At 42.9% G+C, this 20,389-nt stretch overlaps 1 protein-coding gene across 8 annotated transcripts in view; it reads right to left on the bottom strand.

Annotated features, from left to right (window-relative positions):
* The window catches only part of szt2 (SZT2 subunit of KICSTOR complex), an 86,014-nt gene that overhangs the window by 64,842 nt on the left and 783 nt on the right, over positions 1-20,389 (bottom strand). For 5 of the 8 annotated variants that reach the window (XM_062978377.1, XM_062978379.1, XM_062978380.1 and 2 more), the window contains exons 2-8: positions 14,147-14,290; positions 13,559-13,732; positions 13,083-13,253; positions 10,581-10,712; positions 8,273-8,432; positions 7,464-7,570; positions 4,620-4,830 (exon numbers count right to left, since the gene is read on the bottom strand). In XM_062978377.1, the coding sequence (XP_062834447.1) occupies positions 4,620-4,830; positions 7,464-7,570; positions 8,273-8,432; positions 10,581-10,712; positions 13,083-13,253; positions 13,559-13,732; positions 14,147-14,290 (1,099 nt within the window). The remainder of the gene's footprint in view (positions 1-4,619; positions 4,831-7,463; positions 7,571-8,272; positions 8,433-10,580; positions 10,713-13,082; positions 13,254-13,558; positions 13,733-14,146; positions 14,291-20,389) is intronic. The other 3 variants (XM_062978383.1, XM_062978381.1, XM_062978384.1) reach the window with 1 other exon arrangement.

The raw sequence follows: 20,389 nt of genomic DNA on the forward strand, positions 1-20,389 counted from the left end.
GGATCGGGGCCCCCTCCACCAAGTCAATGGCACAGTCATAAGGTCTATGCGGGGGTAGTTTCTCGGCTTCTTTTTCATTGAATACATCCCAAAAGTCTGAGTATTTCTTGGGCAAGGTGATGATGGGTTCAGCGTCTGTGGCATGGCAGACCTTGGCTACAAGACAATGGTTTTGGCAGTATTTTGAAGCAAACTGCAGTTCTCTGTTGGACCAGGAGATGTTTGGGTCGTGGAGTGTCAGCCATGGAATTCCCAAAATCACAGGGAAGTGGGGAACCTCTGTAACAAAGAAGGAAATCTCTTCCATGTGTTCCCTTATCCACATTCTGGTGGGTTCTGACCATTGGCTTACTGGACCTGTCTTGAGGGGGCGGCCATCTATGGCCTGCACCACACGGGCGTTCTTGAAGTCGTGATATTGTAATCCCAGAGAGTCAGCATACTCTCTATCAATGAAATTGTTTGTGGCTCCTGAGTCTATCATGGCATGGATCATGACGGGTCCTTTTTTCGCTGACCACAAGGTGACCACTAGGAGAAATAGGACCCCGGTTGGCGGCTCTTGAGTGGGGTTTTTGACCGGGTTGGCAAGCCTCTCTACGCCCGGTCGCTGGCTTCCCCCGCCGGCTTCACGCCAGCCGCCTCAGACGCCTTCGTCTCAGTGGAGGACGCCGCCGCCAGACGGGCGGCGGGCTTCCCTTTGGCTGGACACTCTCTGGCAAAGTGGCCCCCGTTTCCGCAGTACCAACAGAGATTTAGGCGTTGGCGGCGGGCCTTCTCGGCAGTATCTAACCTGGGACGCACATTGCCCAGCTGCATCGGCACCTCCTCGCTTCCTCTGGGGTATGGGGCTGGTGGCGGGGGTCTCCACACTGGACACGGCTGGATGCCGGTGGGAGCGGGAGGTTTCGCTCCAGCCCTACCGCTCTGGCCTCGGACCCATTGCTTTCTGTTGGCAAGCATGACTTCAGCTCGTAAACATTGATCAATGAGTCCTTCAAGAGAGTGTGGAGGATCCACCTTGGAGATTTCCTCCAGCATCTCGATGTTGAGACCCTCCCGAAATTGTCCTCTGAGGGCTATGTCGTTCCAGCCGGTGTTATGGGCCAGCACTCGGAACTTGGCTATGTACTGGGACAAGGGTCTGTCCCCTTGGGAGAGGCGCCGGAGTTTGTGGCCGGTCGCCTCCAAATTGTCCTCGATCCCCCAAGTCGCCTTAAGGTGATCCAAGAAATGTTGCGCTGATCTCAGATGTGGGGAGACTTGATCGAACAGTGCCGTCGCCCAGTTGGCCGCTGGCCCGTCTAGGAGACTGTAAATCCACGCCACCTTGATGTCTTCTTGGGGAAACTCGGCATTTCGGGCCTCTAGATAAGCCTGGCATTGGCGACGGAAAACATGAACCTTAGAAGCTTCTCCAGAAAACTTGGTTGGCAACGCCAGGGCCGGGAGACGGATTCCGCGTTCCTTCAATCCCCTTATTTCTCCCTCCTGCGCATTGAGCTTATCACGGATGCGGTCCACTTCATCCTTGTCGATGGTGTAGCTGAGTGGCTGGGCCCCCGGTCCGGCTCCGGTAGACATTCTGGCCTAGGTTAATTGGTGCTTAGGGTGGCGGAGTCAAACTGTCACGACCCAGGCTGCAGAGCACCAATAACCATACACAGAGGCCAGAATCTATCTAATATCTTTATTAAGGAAATATGTAAAGTCAATAAAAATAAGTGTAGAATATAGTTCAGAAGAAGACCTTTCAGGAAAGGTCAATTATAGTCCAGGAAAACAATGTCCAATATAAAATATTAAGGTCCAAAGTTGTAATCCAATAACCGAAACACTCACTTTGCCAAGCAAAGTGAGGGGAGATGACAAGGTTCTTAGTCCAAGGAACTTGATGCAAGGCTAGGAAGTAAACTTGATTCTTGAAACACAAGGCTTGATACAAGGCAACAAGGAACGAGGAACAGGGACAAAATCCGTGGTAAATACTTGGCAAGGTCCTGGAAAGCAAGGCTGAGTCCTAGGAAGCAAGGCAAGGTCCGTGGAGCAAAACAAGGCTGGAAACAGGAACGAAGGCTTGGAAGCGGGAACGAAGGCTTGGAAGCGGGAGTTGCGCTGTCCACACACAACCTACTCCAGTAGCTGACGAATTGACTCCGCAAGATTCCTACAGGGCAAAGAACCTAAATAGGGTCTCGTTTTCCCACCAAAGAACACTTCTCTGGGGAAACAGAACCGAAAGTCAATCTCTGTGTCCAGATGCATGACTCCCTAAAGTTTCTCATGGAAGCAGGCTTAATCAGCTGAATGCCTGGCTGCGATTCTCAGGCTTCTGCGATTAGCCTGTTGAACTCCTTTTTGTTGTTGATAATAATTACGGCGAGAAAATGGGGGAGATTTTGACTCAGGGCTTGTTTGGCAGATTTCTGGAAGACAAACCTCCTGCAGGTGCAAGGGCTCCAATTCTGGCTGGGAAAGTTCCAATTCTGGCTGAAACGGTGGAAAACCCAAGTTTTCCTCTTCATCTGTCACAACAGCGCTAGGAACGGGACTACATGGCCCATGAGTCATCACAACTATTAGCAATGACCGCATTTGTTTCTAAGTATTCACAGATCACTTCTTTAATGATCTTTTCCAGAATCTTGCCTGGTATCGACGTGAGGCTGACCGGACAGTAATTGTTTGGGTCATTCCTTTTCCCCTTCTTGAAGATAGGGACCACATTCGCCCTCCTTCAATCTGCTGGGACTTCTCCCATTCGGCTTTTGACATATAAAGCCACTCCCCCTCCTCTCCCCTTTGTTCTATTTCTGTGAAAGAGGTTATAGCCCTCAATGGCTACATTCCAGTGATGGGAGTCATCTCACCAGGTTTCAGTGATGCCTATGACATTGTATGTGTGGTGCTGTGCTAAAAGTTGGAGTTTGTCTTGCTTATTTCCCATGCTCTGTGCATTAATGTAAAGACACGTAAGCCCTTGTGACCTTCCTCCGAGCTGTTTATTTGGGATTATTGTGCTCTTGGTCTTTGGTCCTTGCTGTGTTTGTGCAGCCCTCCGTTTAGCCTTTTGGTGGTTCCCTGTGGTCATGGGTAATATAGTGTTCACCAGGCTGTTGTTCCCCTCCCCCAGCAGATCTAGTTTAAAGTGCGCCTGATGAGGTTTGTGAGTCTGTGCAAAAAAAGATGTTTTCCTACTTGTGTGAGATGCACCCCATCACTTGCCAGTAGGCCATCCTCCTGGAAGAGTAGGCCATGGCCGAGGAAGCCAAAACGCTACTCCTGACACCATTTTCTGAGCCAGTTATTGACCTGTACTATTTTTCTGGCCCTTGTAGAGCCGTATCCTACAATGGGGAGGAGGGATGAAAAGATCACATGTACATTACACAATTTTAGCTTTGTTCCGAGAGCTCAAAAATCATTTATGATCTTTTGAAAAGTATGCCTAGCGGTATCATTGGTTCCTACATGAATCAACATAAGGGGGGGGGGGGGGGTGATGGGGCTTTAGGAGCCTGGTGAGCCTTTGAGTGATATGTTGTATTTTTGCCCCGGGGAGGCAGCATATTTCTCGAGCCATCCGATCCGGTCTGGAAATGATGGCTTCTGTTCCTCTAAGGAGGGAGTCACCTACTACCGAGACCTGTTTCCTTTGAGGATTGACTGGGTCCCTTTTGTGCAAGACAGTGTGTAGGTCCCCTGAAGAGTGTTCCTGTTGAAGTGAACCATGTAGGTGTAAAGTGTTGTCCTCCTCCTCAACATCTCCAGTGCATTCGTCAATGCCAATCCATTGAGATGCATCCAAGAGCCCATCACTTTCCCAAGAGTGTTCCTGTTGCACCTTGTCTACGATTGGGGATAGAGCATCTGCATGATTGTGTAAGTGTGAATGTGGTGATGCATCGCCCCTGTCAGGGCTATCCGCCATGCATTGATCAAGGGTGGCCCACTGAGTGGTATCTAAGTATCTGTGGTCCTCCACAAGATATGTTTCCTGATCAGATTTTAGTGGTGTAAGAATTTGGAATCTGTTGTGTAAGTCAAGCTGAGCAGAAGTATTCTGCGGAGGCTGCCTGGTCCTGTATCTCTTTCTACAGGTGACCTCCTTCCAAGCCTGAGGGTTGTCCACATTCAAATAGATCTCCCCATAAAGTTCCTCATCATGCTGTTGGTGAGATGCGGGTTGGGGAATTTAGGGAATGCAGGCATTTGGGGAAGGATGACGGACGCACTGCTGGGGAAGTTGTGGGTGGGATTCTGGGAAGATTGGGAGTTTTAAATGTAATTTAATTGTATTTGTTATATCTTATCTGTATTTTAACTTATATCCATGACAGAAATACTGAACTGTTTTTAAGTTTTGTATTTGCTCTATTTCTACTGGGTTGTGTCATGTAATTGCGAGATGCCTTGGGTCCCATTGACGAGAAAGGCGGGATAGAAATAAAGTACATGATAAATATAAATAAATAAATTCATCCCCTTGCAGATGTCTCATGCTTTTCACATTCACATTACAATCTAATTCTAAATTATTGTTTCCTTTGGTACTACTGAAGACTAATTTGACAACAAGGAGATAACATCCCCCACTCCACATCTCATGCAAGACTCACCACAATAATATTCTGGATTCAGGGATTCCCCACTGCGCAGAAACGAGTACAGAAGAAAAGCTTTGTGGTAAACATTCAAGTCCAGACAAGAAGGTGCAACCTCAGGACATGTGGAAAGATATGTGCCAAATGTTGCCATGGCAATGAACTTCATGAGTTCCACATTAGGGACATGACCAAAACTGCAGTCATAAGAATAGACTCCTCCAACCTGCATAAGAAATATGTGCCTTGTTAAAACACTTAAGCAAGGGTAGAAAATTAGCTCCTAGACCTATTGCAGTTGTTCACTGCTTGTCTAAAGCAGAGGTCCTCAAACTTTTTAAACCCGGGGCCAGTTCACTATCCCAAGATCATTGGAGGGCAGGATTATAGTTTTTTAAAAACTATGAACAAATTCCTATGCACACTGCACATATCTTATGATCCTGCTTTTGGCTACTGATGCTCAATGTCGGGTTCCATATTTGTTCCCCCAAGCAGGAAGCAGCCAGGCCTTGAAACCTCAAGGCTTTTCAATATTAATCAATGTGATTAATTGCAACATTCTCACTGGCCACTAACAGAGAAGAGTTTTTTCTCCCACCCTGGACCTTCCACAGATACATAAACCTCCCTTGCCTAGTTTCCAACAGACCTCACAGCCTCTGAGGATGCCTGCCATAGATGTGGGTGAAATGTCAGGAGAAAATCCTTCTGGACCATAGCCATACAGCCCAGAAAACTCACAGCAACTGAATGATTCCAGCCGTGAAAGCCTTCAAAAGCAATGTTTGTCTTGATGACTGAAGCAGCGGGTGGGAGAAGGAATTTAGGATACCGTTCGCCCTTTTCCTCTCCTTCCTTCTCTTCCAAAGCGGCGACAGAGGCAGCACGGCTGTAGACTGAACGTCTTCTTTCTCTCCTTCCTCCTCATCCAAAGCAGTGATGATAGCACTGCTTTGGAAGAAAAGAAGGAAGGAGAGGAAAGGACGACGCTCAGTCTGCAGCCATGCTGTCACCGCCGCCACCGCTTTGGAAGAGATGAAAGGAGAGGAAGAGAAGAAGGACGACAGGCAGGCTCCTAAAGTCCTTCCCCTGCCCGCTGCTTTTCAAGGTGCAGGTTCTTACCTATAAAACTCTAAACAGTTTGGAACCCGCCTACCTTTGTGACCGCATCCCCCCTTATAAACCCACTCGTCCTCTTTGTTCATCCGGTAGGGCCCTTCTATCGCTCCCGCCACCATCCCAGGCTCGGTTGGTGGGCACGAGGGAGCGGGCCTTCTCTATTGTTACTCCCCGGATCTGGAATTCCCTTCCGGAGGAAATCCGGCAAGCACCCACCCTGGCTTCCTTCAAAAAGCTGCTTAAAACCTGGCTCTTCTGCTTTGCCTTTGGATAACTGTAAAGGACTGAGGCAGGGAGGAATCCTTTTAAATCAATTATGTTATTATATATTTAACTATCTTCGCTGCCACCAATATAAATATGCTTTATTCAGCTGCGGCCACCAATTGTGGAGATCTCAGGCAGAGGATAATTTATTCTTTTTAATTCTTATTTACTTTAGATGGTATCGTTGTTTAGTTTTGAATATGAGTGTGACAGAGACTTAGATGGTTTAAAGAACAAAACAAGTTTATTTCATGTACAAAGCTTGTGGTTACTATAACTTCTTAAAGGCACTTAAATAACTGTTACAAATAGGTTTTGAGGTGTTCTAACTTCCAAAATACTTTCTCCTCTCCCTTCAAAACTATTAACTGATCACTTAGATCCACTGGGAGTAATTCCCCTTACTTATCAGCCTCTACATATAACCTTAAACAAGTCACCCCACTTGCTTAGTCTGGCACTATGAGAGGTCTGCTTTCCTAGTTTCCTTAAACATGGAACCAGTCTGTCTCCTGTGACTAGAAATCACAGACTAAAAATGGTTTTAAAACATTCCCTCTTTTCTTTCCAAACGGTGGTTGGCTCCGCCCCCGTTGCTATGGTAACCTGCCTCAGAATGCTGAGCTGGTTACCTTCCCCCATGTATTGATAACTCCAAATACTTACCCATTTTAAACATAGCCAAACATGACTTTTAAAACAAAAACAAACATGTCATCCATAAATCAAAGCAAAACACACTTCTTTACAATAACCAAGCCCATAGCTATAGTAGTTGCACAGGCCATTTCTATGAGTTGAAACACTGCACTTTATTCCTCTGCCCCAAAGCATCTTAGAATATAACATTGCACTTTAGTTCTAGTGGCCCATCCAGGCCATCCTCTCCTCCATCCCAGTGGTCTTTTTTCTTCTTCTGTGATTCATATGTTATTTGAGTGATTATATTGCTTTTGTTTATGTGATTGTTTTAGTCAATTGTTATGTTTTTTTTATTCTTATAGGTTTTTATAGTGTTTTCAGTGTTTTATTGTACAATGTTTTATGCTGATTTTATATTGGAAACCGCCCTGAGTCCCTTTCGGGAGAGAGGGCGGTATACAAATAAACTTTTACTTACTTACTACTGCTTTGGAAAAAGAGGAAGGAAGGAGAGGAAAAGGAGAAGAATGCGAGGGGGCTCCTAAAGAGTCCCTCCCCTGCCCACCCGCTGCCAACAGCCAGCAGAAGTAGCACCGCAAAAGAAGCAGCAGCAGCAGCAGCCGCCGCCGCCTTCCTCCTCTTGGCTACCCCTCCCCCTTCACAGAATGAGTAACCCCCGGGGGGCCAGATAAATGGCTTCGGGGGGGGGGGGCAAGTTGCCCGCAGGCCATAGTTTGTGGACCCCGGTCTAAAGGCTCAATAATCCCCCCACCATACAGTGGATATGCAACTATCCAATCATTCCCACAACCAACACACCCAAAGCACCTGAACAAAAGAACAGGCCACTGTCCCACTACGCAGCTGATTGAGCAGAGTTTCACAAACAGCCACATCTGGGACACTGGTGACACCATCTGTGATCACAATAATCCCTACGAAGAAAGAACAATACAACTGTTAGTACTACCACCCACCCTCCCATCCATGGTAAAGAACTATGTCTTAAAACAGGTTTACAGTCAACAGATGTGGTTGAGTAATATCTATTATAAGATAAAGAAGAAATGCAATGATTCTGAGAAATAAAATCTAAACAAAACATTTTGCCCTGCACATGTGTGTGAAAATTATTTTCAGGATCTGACTAGCTAATCCACTAAAAATAAAAAATAAATGCTTTAAGTCTCTTAATATCAATTCAATGTTTTGCAACTCTCCAGATGGTAAATACAAACATACATTTTTGTTGCTTGTAGTTAGGACATGGTGAGTCAAAGCATTCTATTTGCTACATGTGGTTTGTTGTTACATCCTTAATTGATGAGGGAAAGGAGATCAAAAAGCCTCTGGCTGCTTCATGTAGCTACAGGTAAATATGGCATCACTACCATCAGACAAACAGGTGAGCAAAAGGTCCTTTCACTGAGAAAGTCTTATATCAAGAGTTAGGGAAGCCAAGCCACGAAACCTTGTGATTTCATTCCGCTGCATTCAGCCTTGTGTTCACTTGGAAAGTGTCTTTTCACTCCTCCTCCAATTCTCTTGGTTCAATCATGTAACACTAAACTGGTTTCAAAAGGAACTATTCATGCTTTCCCTGACAATGCTATCTTGAAAGGGGCCTGCAGACTGACCTGCACTGGAATTTGAGGGCAGCAATTGGAGCGCCAAGATTCCCTGCCGGATCATGCTGACCAGCCCGACATCAGCAGTGACCATGGAGACCCCCAACTTCCTCCCTGAGGATTCCTGGGTGTCACAAAGACGATCTTGGTTAAGAGATGGCAAGTCCACCTGAAATAAAAAATAGTAATGTTCCCATGAGCCACAAGATAGAACTCTTGTCTGCAAAGTCTAACCTGAAATTCTTTATCCCACTTCTATTCCTAAACAATACATACGCTCCCTCTTTTACTTGCCAAACACTCCCAGGCCCAGGTTTCTAAAATTAATACAGGAGACTCACAACTACATTTGATTTGCAAGCATAGAAGATTTTGAGACCAATTTCATGATTTTCTCATTTACTGCATCATCCAAAGAAAAACAAAGTTCTGATTCTTCTCAAGTTTGCCTATGAGAAGCTGTGTGTAAAAGCAAGTTTGTAATCATGGTGCCAAATGTCCCCACACTGGAAATTCTTGAGAAGTTATTTGAACTATTGTGGCTTATATTTAATCTTTCAGACTTCTTTGAAGTAGCACATCCACAAGATAATGACAGAATCAGCAAAAGCAGAAAACAGATTCCTCCATTAAATTGAACAAACAAATCTCATAATCTGTTCATTTGGAAAATCCTGACGTCAGCAACTTTTGCAAGCTGCCAATCAGCATGTGCTGACAGAGCTTTAGGCATAGCTCTAGCAACTCTATACACATACATTAGTGTGGTACTAATGGCCCTTTGTTTAAAGAGAAAAATCTGGTGTTTCTAAGCAAACTAACATGGAGAAAGGTCAAGAAACGACAAGGGAAACCTATTGAGTATAGAAGAGAAGGAAGGACAGGAACAGAGAATACACTAGAAAACATGCCATGCAAAACAGTTCTACATATGCCCTCATCCAGATTCAAAAGAGCAGTTAAGGACCTGGAAAGAACTCAAGCTAGGTTTTACTTACTTCCTTTTTTAATTTATATACTATTTTTTCTCCCACATGAGACTCAAAGTAGTTTAGACTTTATAAATTAACACATTAGCTAAAAAAATAAGTTTTTTTGGATGCTATACTAGAATATACATATAGTACATATATACATACACGCACATGTGTATATGTGTATGTATATATAAATATATATGTGTGTGTGTATACACACACATACATATTGGCAGTCCCCGAGTTACAAACATCCAATTTACAAACAACTCATAGTGAAGAATGGGGGTGAGACAAAAGGAAGTGAGAGAAAACTACCTCTCGGAAGGGAAATCCACCCCTGAAAGAGTTTTCATGGGGAAAAGGTCTCTCAACCGAAGCTTGATCACCAATCACCAGGCTTTGTACAATAAGCCACATTTTTCAAAATCCAATCATCACAGGTACAGAAAGTGAGGTGAAATCTTCTGAACACAGACACAGACAGCAAAACAAACACCATAGGGGTGTTAACCATTCCCTATACTATCCAAAGCTAATTTATATATGTGTGTGTGTGTGTGTGTGTGTGTGTGTGTGTGTGTGTGTGTGTGTGTGTGGAGTTACACTTAAAAATTGTACCTATCCTGACTTACAAAGATATTCAACTTAAGAACAAACCTAGGGGACCTGTCTTGTTCATAACTTGCAGACCGCCTGTATATTCATTAATTCATTCACAGGTTGCCTTGTTTAGTTGACATTCTGTAAAGTATGTTTCTATAAACACACATGTAACTTACCCATTGATCAGGTATCTGCCACACACAAGACTTCTCTACACGGCCTGGTATTCCACTAGCTTTCAATAGGAGGATGAAGAAGTTTCCTATTCTCCAGGTTAATCCAGTCAGCATTATCCCTTTGATAATTTATAAATCACTTGCTCCTTACAGCAAGTGCTTTTGGTACATTGCTGATCAAAAGTCAAATATAATCCCACAGCTCTAAACTGTAAGGATATGGGAGGACAGTCTCAACATCTATCCAAGTAACTCAAGGATTGCACAAAAGAAATGTGTATGTGGGAAAGCGGGCTAACGAAATTCTTAGAAGACAAATACATAATTTATAAGGGCTTTAAAAAGATATTACCCGAAGACCAACTCTTTCACATTCCCTCTGCATGGGAGTAAATAAGATCATGCTTTTTCATCACCTATGTTTGTTTGAGCTGCAAGTTCCTGGTATTGATTTATGAACAGCAGAACTAAAAAAACTCATCCAGAACAGGGGGGCTAAAGAGTGTGAGAACTTCTACGATTCCTTCAAATACCAGGAAACCACTGGGGCTTTCTCACCTGACTTTTGGGCTCATACTGCTGTCGGAGCATCTCAGCTACTTTATTTTCAAAGACGCATAATTGTGTATAAACTTGCTGCAGGAAGGTCTCTGTATTGGTCTTATCCAGCAGACAACCCTGGAACAGCACCTGCATCAAAGAGAATTGAGAAAACATTAACTGTATTTTGTTACAAAGCGGAATGTTATGCAAACAAAATCTCACATAATCGGAACAGTAGGCTGTACCAATTCATTAGCAGAAAAATAAAAATACTTTAAAATTTAGCACATTTTAACCCAAAATGTAATAAGAGGTATGTTTTAAGCACTCTCTCTTAGCACAGCCTCTTTGATAACAAATTAGTTTTATGATCTGGGCTATTCCAAGAGAAATCACAGAAACAAGGTTGGGAATTGGAAGGAAGACTTCCAAAATGTTGTGATTTATTGGCAATACATGCCATATGATGGATTTTAGGCTGGAAATGCTCTTGTCCAAGTGATATATTTTTATATAGGAGCGGGAATGATACAGTCTGCCATGCGTTGTTGAATTGCAGCTCCTAAGCATTAGCTATACTACTCCAAATGTTGAACTGCAATTCCTAGCATAACCAATCATAAGGAATTGCAGTTCCCCTCCTTCAATTGCATTTATGAGGCATATTGGTTTTGTCATATACAAGTATCAATTTAAGTTTCAACCCCTGCATACATATTATTAGACCTATTTAGAAATATAAGCTCAGTTTAATTCCATGGAAGACAGACACCAAACATGAAAAGACAAGGACAAGAAGCCAGAATTCATAAAAGTACAGGGAACAATTGTGAGTTCTGACTAACTAAACTGAAGTATGAACCTCAATTCACAGGATGAGAAGAAATATTTCAAACATATAATCATATTAGCAATACATCATTAAATTAGCTACAGTATAATTGGGAGGTATCCATATGTGACGTGGTGAGCAAGTCCTCTTTAGAACAGGGGTACCTGCGTATCTGTCCCATTCCCAATTTGGTAACAGCAAATGGAATTGCATTTTCAGAGGCCTCTAAGCTGCATATTTTCCATTAAACTGAGTTTCACACCCCTCTCCAAACAGGACCCAAAACAGCAAAGGGAGTGGATGGGAGGAAAGAGGAAGTGACTAGAACCTCACAAAAAGTACAGGTATCTGCAGGATTGAAAAAATGGAGCAAGTTGGCCTTTGGGTCCATCAGTGGTACAAATCCCTGCTCTAGAAGGTTGGAGACTCCATGTCAAGGACAGAACGCCAGTAGATAAGATTCAACACAGTTTATTAAGGATACAGAACCAAAAATGCTCGTAAAAAACAAAGAGCTAGGCAAACACTCGCCTTCAATAAGAAAAGTCACACAAAAATGGTTCAAAAGATAAACCAGATTAAACAGGAGTTTAATCCGAGTTAAACCAAAAATGCTTACTTCAGCCTGGGACTATAAACAAACAAAAGCTAGTAAACAAAGATTCAATAGAACATAAACACTGGCAGCAGATTCCTCTCTGCTACTCAACAGCTGTGGTTGAGCAACTAAGTTGTTACTCCTCCGTGCAGCGGGCAAACTCCGGGTCCAAACACATCAATCAAGGGTTGCAGCGTCAGCGAGGTCCCAATCCGGTCCGAGGTCGATTACCAGGTGCAGGCGTCTTAGATTCCACGAATTCCAACGATAGTCAAGAAAGGATAGTCCCAGGTCGTAGTCAGTCAGCCAGTCCAGCGTCAATTCCGAGTAGGTAAACAATGTCCGTCAAGAAGACGACGGAGGTCCAAGGTATTCAGCAAACGAAACACACCCGTCTTCAGGAATTTCCCAAACAAGATCCCAAGCGTCCGTCCAGATTACCTTGCCCAACGCAATTAGCCCTGGATTCAAGACCCCATTTTATGCCAGTTACAACTCCTCATCGCTATCAGGTGTAACCCTAATTCCAGGTGCCTCATCATCATCATCCTCATCAGAACTAAAACATCTTTGACTACGCCCCACAGCATCCCCAGCTGTGGATCCCGTCCCATCCCTCCAACTCGTCCACGGGTCCGATCCTGCAACCCACCAGTCGCTTCCCATGCTATCATTACCAGGAACACCCAAATCCTCTCTCACACGAGTCCATTCCATGTCATCCTCCTCTGAGCTAACCACCTCTTCCTCCATTCTCTCAGTGAAACCCTCAAAGGAGTCTTCGTCAGATGGTTCTGCAAAGATATCCCGCAGCCGTTTCCTCTCTCGCTCCTCAAGAGAGTCTGACTCTCGAGGAGTCTTACGACCACGTCTCCCAGTATTGGAGCCATAAGGCTCAACCATAACACTCCATTCCACACAACCACACTGTGGTGTATTCCCTGGTAAAAGGAAACCAGTTTTACAAGAAACTGAAGGTTTATATATGATTCTTTCCCCACTACCTACATAGGCTCTTTGCTATAAAACAGGGTACCAGACTTTCAGAGGGTAAAGAGGGTAAAGAAACAAAAAGTGTAAGTACTACCTGGTGTGTCTGTAAGCCAATAATGGATGAATATGCTTGAATAGTGACAAAAATCTCAGGTTGGAAGAGGATGTCTGAGCCTGGGATTCGAAAGGGCCTTAACAACCCCACTAAACATCGGGAGAGGGCATAGAACACTTCATCGAAAATGATCTCTCCTGTAGAGTCATCCTGAAAAAGATAAGATTTGAGAGGCTATTAAACTTCTGTTAAAGTTGTCTAAGTTGGAGGAATAATCTGCTTCCTAAAAGCATGTCCTAATTTTCATTTGAAGACACCAAGTACTCTTACTTTCAGGATGTAATCCTAGATATCTAACGATTTTGAATGCTATCAAGAGAGGAAATGGATCACAGCAGGCTCTTCTCCAATAAAAAGATAGATTTTCTTTGACATTTTTTAAAAAAAATACTTAAAGCAAGGGGGAAAGGCAAACACTGACAATATTGGTCATGGTTACTTACTAATAAACTTACCACAATCCCTGTAGAAGGGCTCAAATCCAGTTCAATCACAAAACGGTATTGACATGCAAAGAAAGTGACTTGAGTAGAAGGCACAAGGAGATATGGTCTGGGCTGTACAGGTTCGTCAGGTTGCCAACTAATGGGCAGTATGCTGAGAACATCCAATTCATTGTCTGATTTTACCTTCAAAAATTGAATATGTAAACAGTTGGGAACAAAAAATCAAGTGAAAGTGTAAACAACTTAATCACAGGGTGTTTTCTGATAAATATATTCAAACAACTGCATCACACTTCTCTTACAGCAACACTCCACAATTCAGAAGCAGATGATACAATTTTAGGTTTATTTTATCTCTCTAAAAATGTTAAATCAAACAAAGCTAAACTAATGCTACTAAAACCAAGTAAACCATTACATTAAAAAAAATCTTAAAATGAGAGACTGGAAAATGTGTTTTCACCTTCTTGTAAGCAGTGAAGTGAAAAGTGACATCAACTGTGAGGAGGGTGTATACAACAATCTGAGAGTGAGAGAAGAAAAACCTCTCTCCTGTGAGTTTGTCAAGCAGACCTTTGTAAACAAGAGTATGCTTACATGGTTTGGATTGCTCACCAATTCCGATTCAGGCACTGCACAGATAACCTGGTGCAAACGGTTCAGAAACCAGGCAAGACGTACATTGCGTGAAATCCGGAAATCTTTTTTCATCAAGAGATAGACTTGGCCAGCCTCCTCTACCTAAAAGACAACAAGAAAGAGAACGTGCATTTTGAAAGCCTAGCAGAAATAAAACTTCTAGAGAACTGCATAGTCCCCAACTCAGTGTAAACAACTGAGTTAAAATTTAATTACTGTAAAGAAACTCTTAGAGCTTAAAAACACTTAACTTTAAAAACTTAACCTTAAAACTGTGGTATAGACACCGAGTACTGGGAAGCCCTAGCCCGCTCTAATTGGAGGTCAGCTGTGACCAGCAATGATGTGGCAAAAGGAAGAAACGTATCAAGAGGAAGGCACGTCAAGCCGATCGGGACCACCTTCCATCTGGAAACAGGTGTCCTCACTGTGGAAGAACATGCGGGTCAAGAATAGGGCTCCACAGTCATCTATGTATCCACCGCCAGGACACCACACCTAGAAGACAATCATACTCAGACCATGAGGGATCGCCTAAGTAAGAAGTGTATGCTTAATAATTATTCAGTGTGATACACAGGAGTCCAATTTATTATGAAATGAATTATTTCTTTTTAATAAGAAATGATACCCATTTATATTTTCTTTATTGTAACCAGTTCCTTTATTTGTAATACATATTTAATATTATAGATAGACATTGGTTTTGGCAGATAGTTATTTATTTTCAGCTACTATTTTAATACTTCCTTTAATGGCAAATTAAATTAACCATCCTATGCGCATTTACATGCAACTTAAGTATTACTTAACTTAGTAGAAATTAAGATTACATGACTCATTAGATAATGGGATAATGCTTGTTAAAATCAGGTAGTCTGTTTTTTTGTTTTTTGTTTATGTCAGGAGTGACTTGAGAAGCTGCAAGTCGCTTCTGGAGTGAGAGAATTGGCCATATGCAAGGACATTGCCCAGGGGACGCCCAGATGTTTGCTATGCTCATGCCCCTGCATGGGGAGCTGGAGCTGACAGAGGGAGCTCACCTGCTCTACCCGGATTCGAACCGCCAGCCTGTCAGTTAGCAGTCCTGCCAGCACAAGGGTTTAACCCATTGCACCACCGGGGGCTCCAGAGGTAGTATTAAAAGGGGAAGACAGGATTATAGGTGGATGGATCCAACCAAAATTCTACACAAAAGCAATAGCTTGTAAGAGGGTTGAATGGGATACAAAGAATGCCTTGGTGGATAATGCTGCTCTTGGTACTGCTGTCCTTCTCCTTTTTCCTGATCAGTGCTGTTGAAGACTGAGCATCTTCCATGCACAGGGTTCCCATAAGGGGAAGCCAATATGATAGAAATTCACAGCAAGCATTATTTAACAGCATGTAATTCTGAACAAACAAGGATAGAATTATAGACACAAAGAAAGCTACCTTGAATTGAGCATGCTGTCACATGTATACCAACAAAAAGGATAAGCATAATGTGCAAACATCCGTAACGAATAACACCGGGTATATACATTTCTTACAGACAGCTCACTCAAAGAAGTAGAACTTTTAAAGAAGACAAAGCCCAGTATGCGGGGTACAGCTTTCATACTCGCAATTTATTTATTTACAGTATTTATATTCCACCCTTCTCACCCCAAAGGGGACTCAGGGCAGATCACAGAACATACATATGCGGCAAACATTAAATGCCGTGTTATACACTGACAAGACAGACAATTGTACATAGAGGTATATATAGGCTTTTCCCATATTTGGCATCTTAGAGGCATGTGCAGCAGAAATAAATGTATGTCTATGGCTCCTCTGCTTTCTGAGGGGTTGTTTTAGTTATTTTTCAGTTTTAATATTTATATTTCCATGCACTTGTTCTGTTTTGTCTCATACCATGTTAGCCATCTTACACCTCTATATCTAGAGCAGGGGTCCCCAAACTAAGGCCCGGGGGCCGGATGCGGCCCTCCGAGGTCATTTACCTGGCCCCCGCCCTCAGTTTTATAATATAATATATGGTATATACATATAATATTGATAATAATATTATAATGTAATACAACATAACACTAATAATAATACCATATAATAATATTAATTATATATTCTATATTACATATAATATTACTAATAATATTACAGTATAGTGGTATAGTTCAATATAGTAATATATAATGCTAATATTGTGCTATGCTAATAATATAATATATTGTATGTACATATAATTTGTAAGCCACTCTGAGTCCCCTTTGGGGTGAGAAGGGTGTGATACAAATGTAGTAAATAAGTGCAGTAAATAAATAAATAAATAAATACATTTTAGACTTAGGCTCGCCCAAATCTGAAATGACTTGAAGGCACACTACAACAACTACAACAACAACAACAACAACAACAACAACAACCCTAATTAACTTGACTATCTCATTGGCCAGAAGCAGGACCACATTTCCCACTGAAATCCTGATAAATGTATGTTGGTTAAAATTGTTTTTATTTTTAAATATTGTATTGTTCTTTCATTGTTCTTGTTGTTTTTGCACTACAAATAAGACATGTGCAGTGTGCATCGGAATTTGTATTTTTTTTTCAAATGATAATCCGGCCCCTCAACAGTCTGAAGGATTGTGGACCGGCCCTCGGCTTAAAAAGTTTGAGGACCCCTGATCTAGAGAAAGGCCAGATAAAAACAAAGTAAATAAATAAGAAAATAGACCAAAGGTGTCATTATGTCAGTCAACCACACTGACCATTTCAAAGTATTTTGGACTGCACTCAGGTCTGGCACTAAGGCTTTTACAAGAACTCCCCTCCAAAACAGGGGCCTCACACCTTTTACAAAACCTCCACTCCAAAATGGGGACCCTACACTCCTCGCAAAATTTCCCCTCAAACCATGTTTGTGTGATTGAACCAACAAAGCCAAAGGAGTCGTTCTCTCAATCACCAGCATGAATCAGATTGGGGATACTCAACCTGTACTCAAGCCTGGCACCCCCTGAAAGACGCCCCCTCGAAAACAAGGGCCCCACACCACTTTCCAGAACTCCCCTCAAACCAACAATTAAATTAAACCAACAATGCCGAAGGTATTACCTTGGCTGCATCTATGTCAGGTATGAGCAAACTTCGGCCCTCCAGGTATTTTGGACTTCAACTCCCACAATTTCTAATAGCCTACCAGGTGTTAGGAATTGTGGAAATTGAAGTCCAAAGTTTTCCCATGCCTGTTATACTGTAGAATTTATGTAACTGGACACCACTTTCACTGCCATGCCTCCAGGTGAAACTTGGACTGACTACAGACATCACATTCAACTCCTGGAACAATTCCATCAGCGTTGCCTCCAAAAAATCCTGCAAATCTCTTGGGAAGACAGGTGGACAAATGACAGGCAGGCAAATGTCAGGCAGACAAATGCTGGAAGAAGCAAAGACCACTAGCATTGAAGCGATGCTCCTACACCATCAACTCCACTGGATTATCCACGTTGTCCAAATGCCTGATCACTGCTCTCAAAGCAGTTACTCTACTCTCAACTCAAGAACAGAAAATGGAAGGTTGGTAGACAGGAGAAGAGATTTAAAGATTGGCTTAAAGCTAACCTTAAAAATTGTGGCTTAGACACTGAGAACTGGGAAGCCCTAGCCCTTGAGAACTCTAGATGGAGGTCAGCTGTGACCAGCAGTGCTATGGAATTTGAAGAGGCACGAATGAAGGGCGACGCCTTCCACTTGGAAACGGATGTCCTCACTATGGAAGAACATGCGGGTCAAGAACAGGTCTCCACAGTCACTTACATATCCACCGCCAAGACACTACCCTTGGAAGGCCATCATACTCAGACAACGAGGGATCGCCTAAGTAAGTAATACTGTAGAATTTATACAGCTGGACACCAATTTCACTGCAATGGCTTCAGGCTAAGGAGTCATGGGAGTTGCAGTTTGGTGAAGCACCAGCACTTTTTGGCAGAGATGGTGAAAGACCTTGTAAAACTACACCTCCCATGATTACACAGCATTGAGCCCTAGCAGCTAAAAATGTTACCAAACTGCATGAATTCTACAGTGTGTGCACCCTTTCTTCCGGAATATATTGGCAGTGGAATACTCAATCTGCAATTAGGCGAGGCACTAGGGTCCCACACTCTTTACAAGGGCTCCCCTCCAAAGGGAACCACAAAGAGGAGACTGTTCCACTAAAGTTATTGCACTCTCACTGCCTATTACAGAGAAAACCAGATGATTCCTGTAGCTGATTCCTGATTCCTAAAACACAGGCATATGTTTTTCACCTTAAGAACAGAGAAGGATCTCTAGCTCTGAGGATTACCTGGGAAGGAATCCCACTGGAGCACTGCAGCACACCAAAATACTTGCGAGTTACCCTGGACCGTGTTCTGACCAACAAGAAGCACTGCTTGAATATGAAGCAAAAAGTGGGTGCTAGAAACAATATCATACGACACAGCCTGACTGGCACAACCTGGGGATCACAACCAGATACAAAGAAGACTTTGCGCTTTGCCTCTCTGCTGCCGAGTACGCATGCCCTGTGTGGAACACATCTCACCAAATTAAAACAGTAGATGTGGCTCTTAATGAGACATGTTGCATTATCACAGGGAGAAATTACCAGTGGAGAAATTATACTGCTTTGCCAGTATTGCACCACCTGACCTCCACTGGGAAGTAGCAACCAGTAATGAAAGGACCAAGGCAGTGACATCTCTGGCCCATCCTCTGTTCAGATATCAGTCAGCATATCAATGCCTTAAATCAAGAAATAGTTTTCTAAGATCTACAGAGATACTCGCAGGAACACCTTTGCAAGTGAGAGTCCAAATTTGGCAGGCTAAATCCCAGAACCTCAAGCCATGGCTGATACCAAATGAGAGACTTCCTCCTGGGCACACAGAGGACTAGGCGACTTGGAAGGCATGGAACAGACTGAGCTCTGGCACCATAAGATGCAGAGCCAACCTTAAGAAATGGGGTCGCAAAGTGGAGTCCGCAACATGTGAGTGTGGAGAACAGCAAACCATAAACCACCTACTACAATGTAGTCTGAGCCCTGCCACATGCACAATGGAGGATCTTCTAATGGCAACACCTGAGACACTCCAAGTGGCCAGCTACTGGTCAAAGGTCATTGAGTATAATGCCAAGTTTTTAAATCTGTGTTTTTAAATACAACTGTACCCTTGGCTCGCTTCTGATAAGTAGAGGTAAAGGTTTTTCCCTGACATTAAGTAGGGTCCATGACATGCAAGTGTGGAAAAGAGCAAACCACAGTTCACCTATTATAATGCAGTCTGAGCCCTGCCACATGCACAATGGAGGGCCTTCTTATAGCAACACCAGTTGGAGTAACTGGCCAGCTACTGGTCAAAGGACATTAGTATAATGCCAAGTTTTTAACTTTGTGTTTTTAAATACATTAAAACTGTACCCCCAGTTCGCTTCTGATAGGATAAATACTAGAATTGAAAGAGTGGGCAGAGTATGTCTCCCATCTGAAACCCTGTGTATTGTTGAAGGCTTTCATGGCTGAAATCACTGGGTTGTTGTATATTTTCCGGGCTGTATGGCCATGTTCCAGAAGCATTCTCTTCTGACATTTCACCCACATCTCTAGTAGGCATCCTCAGAGGTTGTGAGGTATATTGGAAAACTAAGCAAGGCAAGTTTATATATCTGTGGAAGGTCCAGGGTGGGAGAAGAACTCTTGTCTGTTGGAGGCCAGTGTGAATGTTGTAATTGATAACCGTGATTAGCATTAATGGCGTTGCAAACTTCATTCCTGCCTGGGGGAATCACACTGGCCTCCAATAGACAAGAATTCATTCTCCCACTCTGGACCTTCCACAGATATATAAACCTCCCTTGCTTCGTTTTCTTTCTTCTTTTTTTTAAATTTTTTTTTATTAAAGTCATTTGCCAAGGGGTGTGAATCACATCGGCCATTACACACAGTGAAGGGGGATAACATGGGGGATAACATGGGGGTAAGAAAAAAATATATAGGAGGTTAGGGGAAATCTATTAATCGAAACCCTACATCAGGAAACAAAAGGAAAAAGAAAAAGAGGACAGAAACAGAAAACAGAAAGCAAAAAACAAAAAATCAGAACATCACTTAAATACTAACATTTATCACATATAATTAAAATTGACTTCCATCAGATGTGT

This window comes from Anolis carolinensis, chromosome 4 (assembly GCF_035594765.1).
Source record: "Anolis carolinensis isolate JA03-04 chromosome 4, rAnoCar3.1.pri, whole genome shotgun sequence".
Classification (NCBI taxonomy): Eukaryota; Metazoa; Chordata; class Lepidosauria; order Squamata; family Dactyloidae; genus Anolis; species Anolis carolinensis.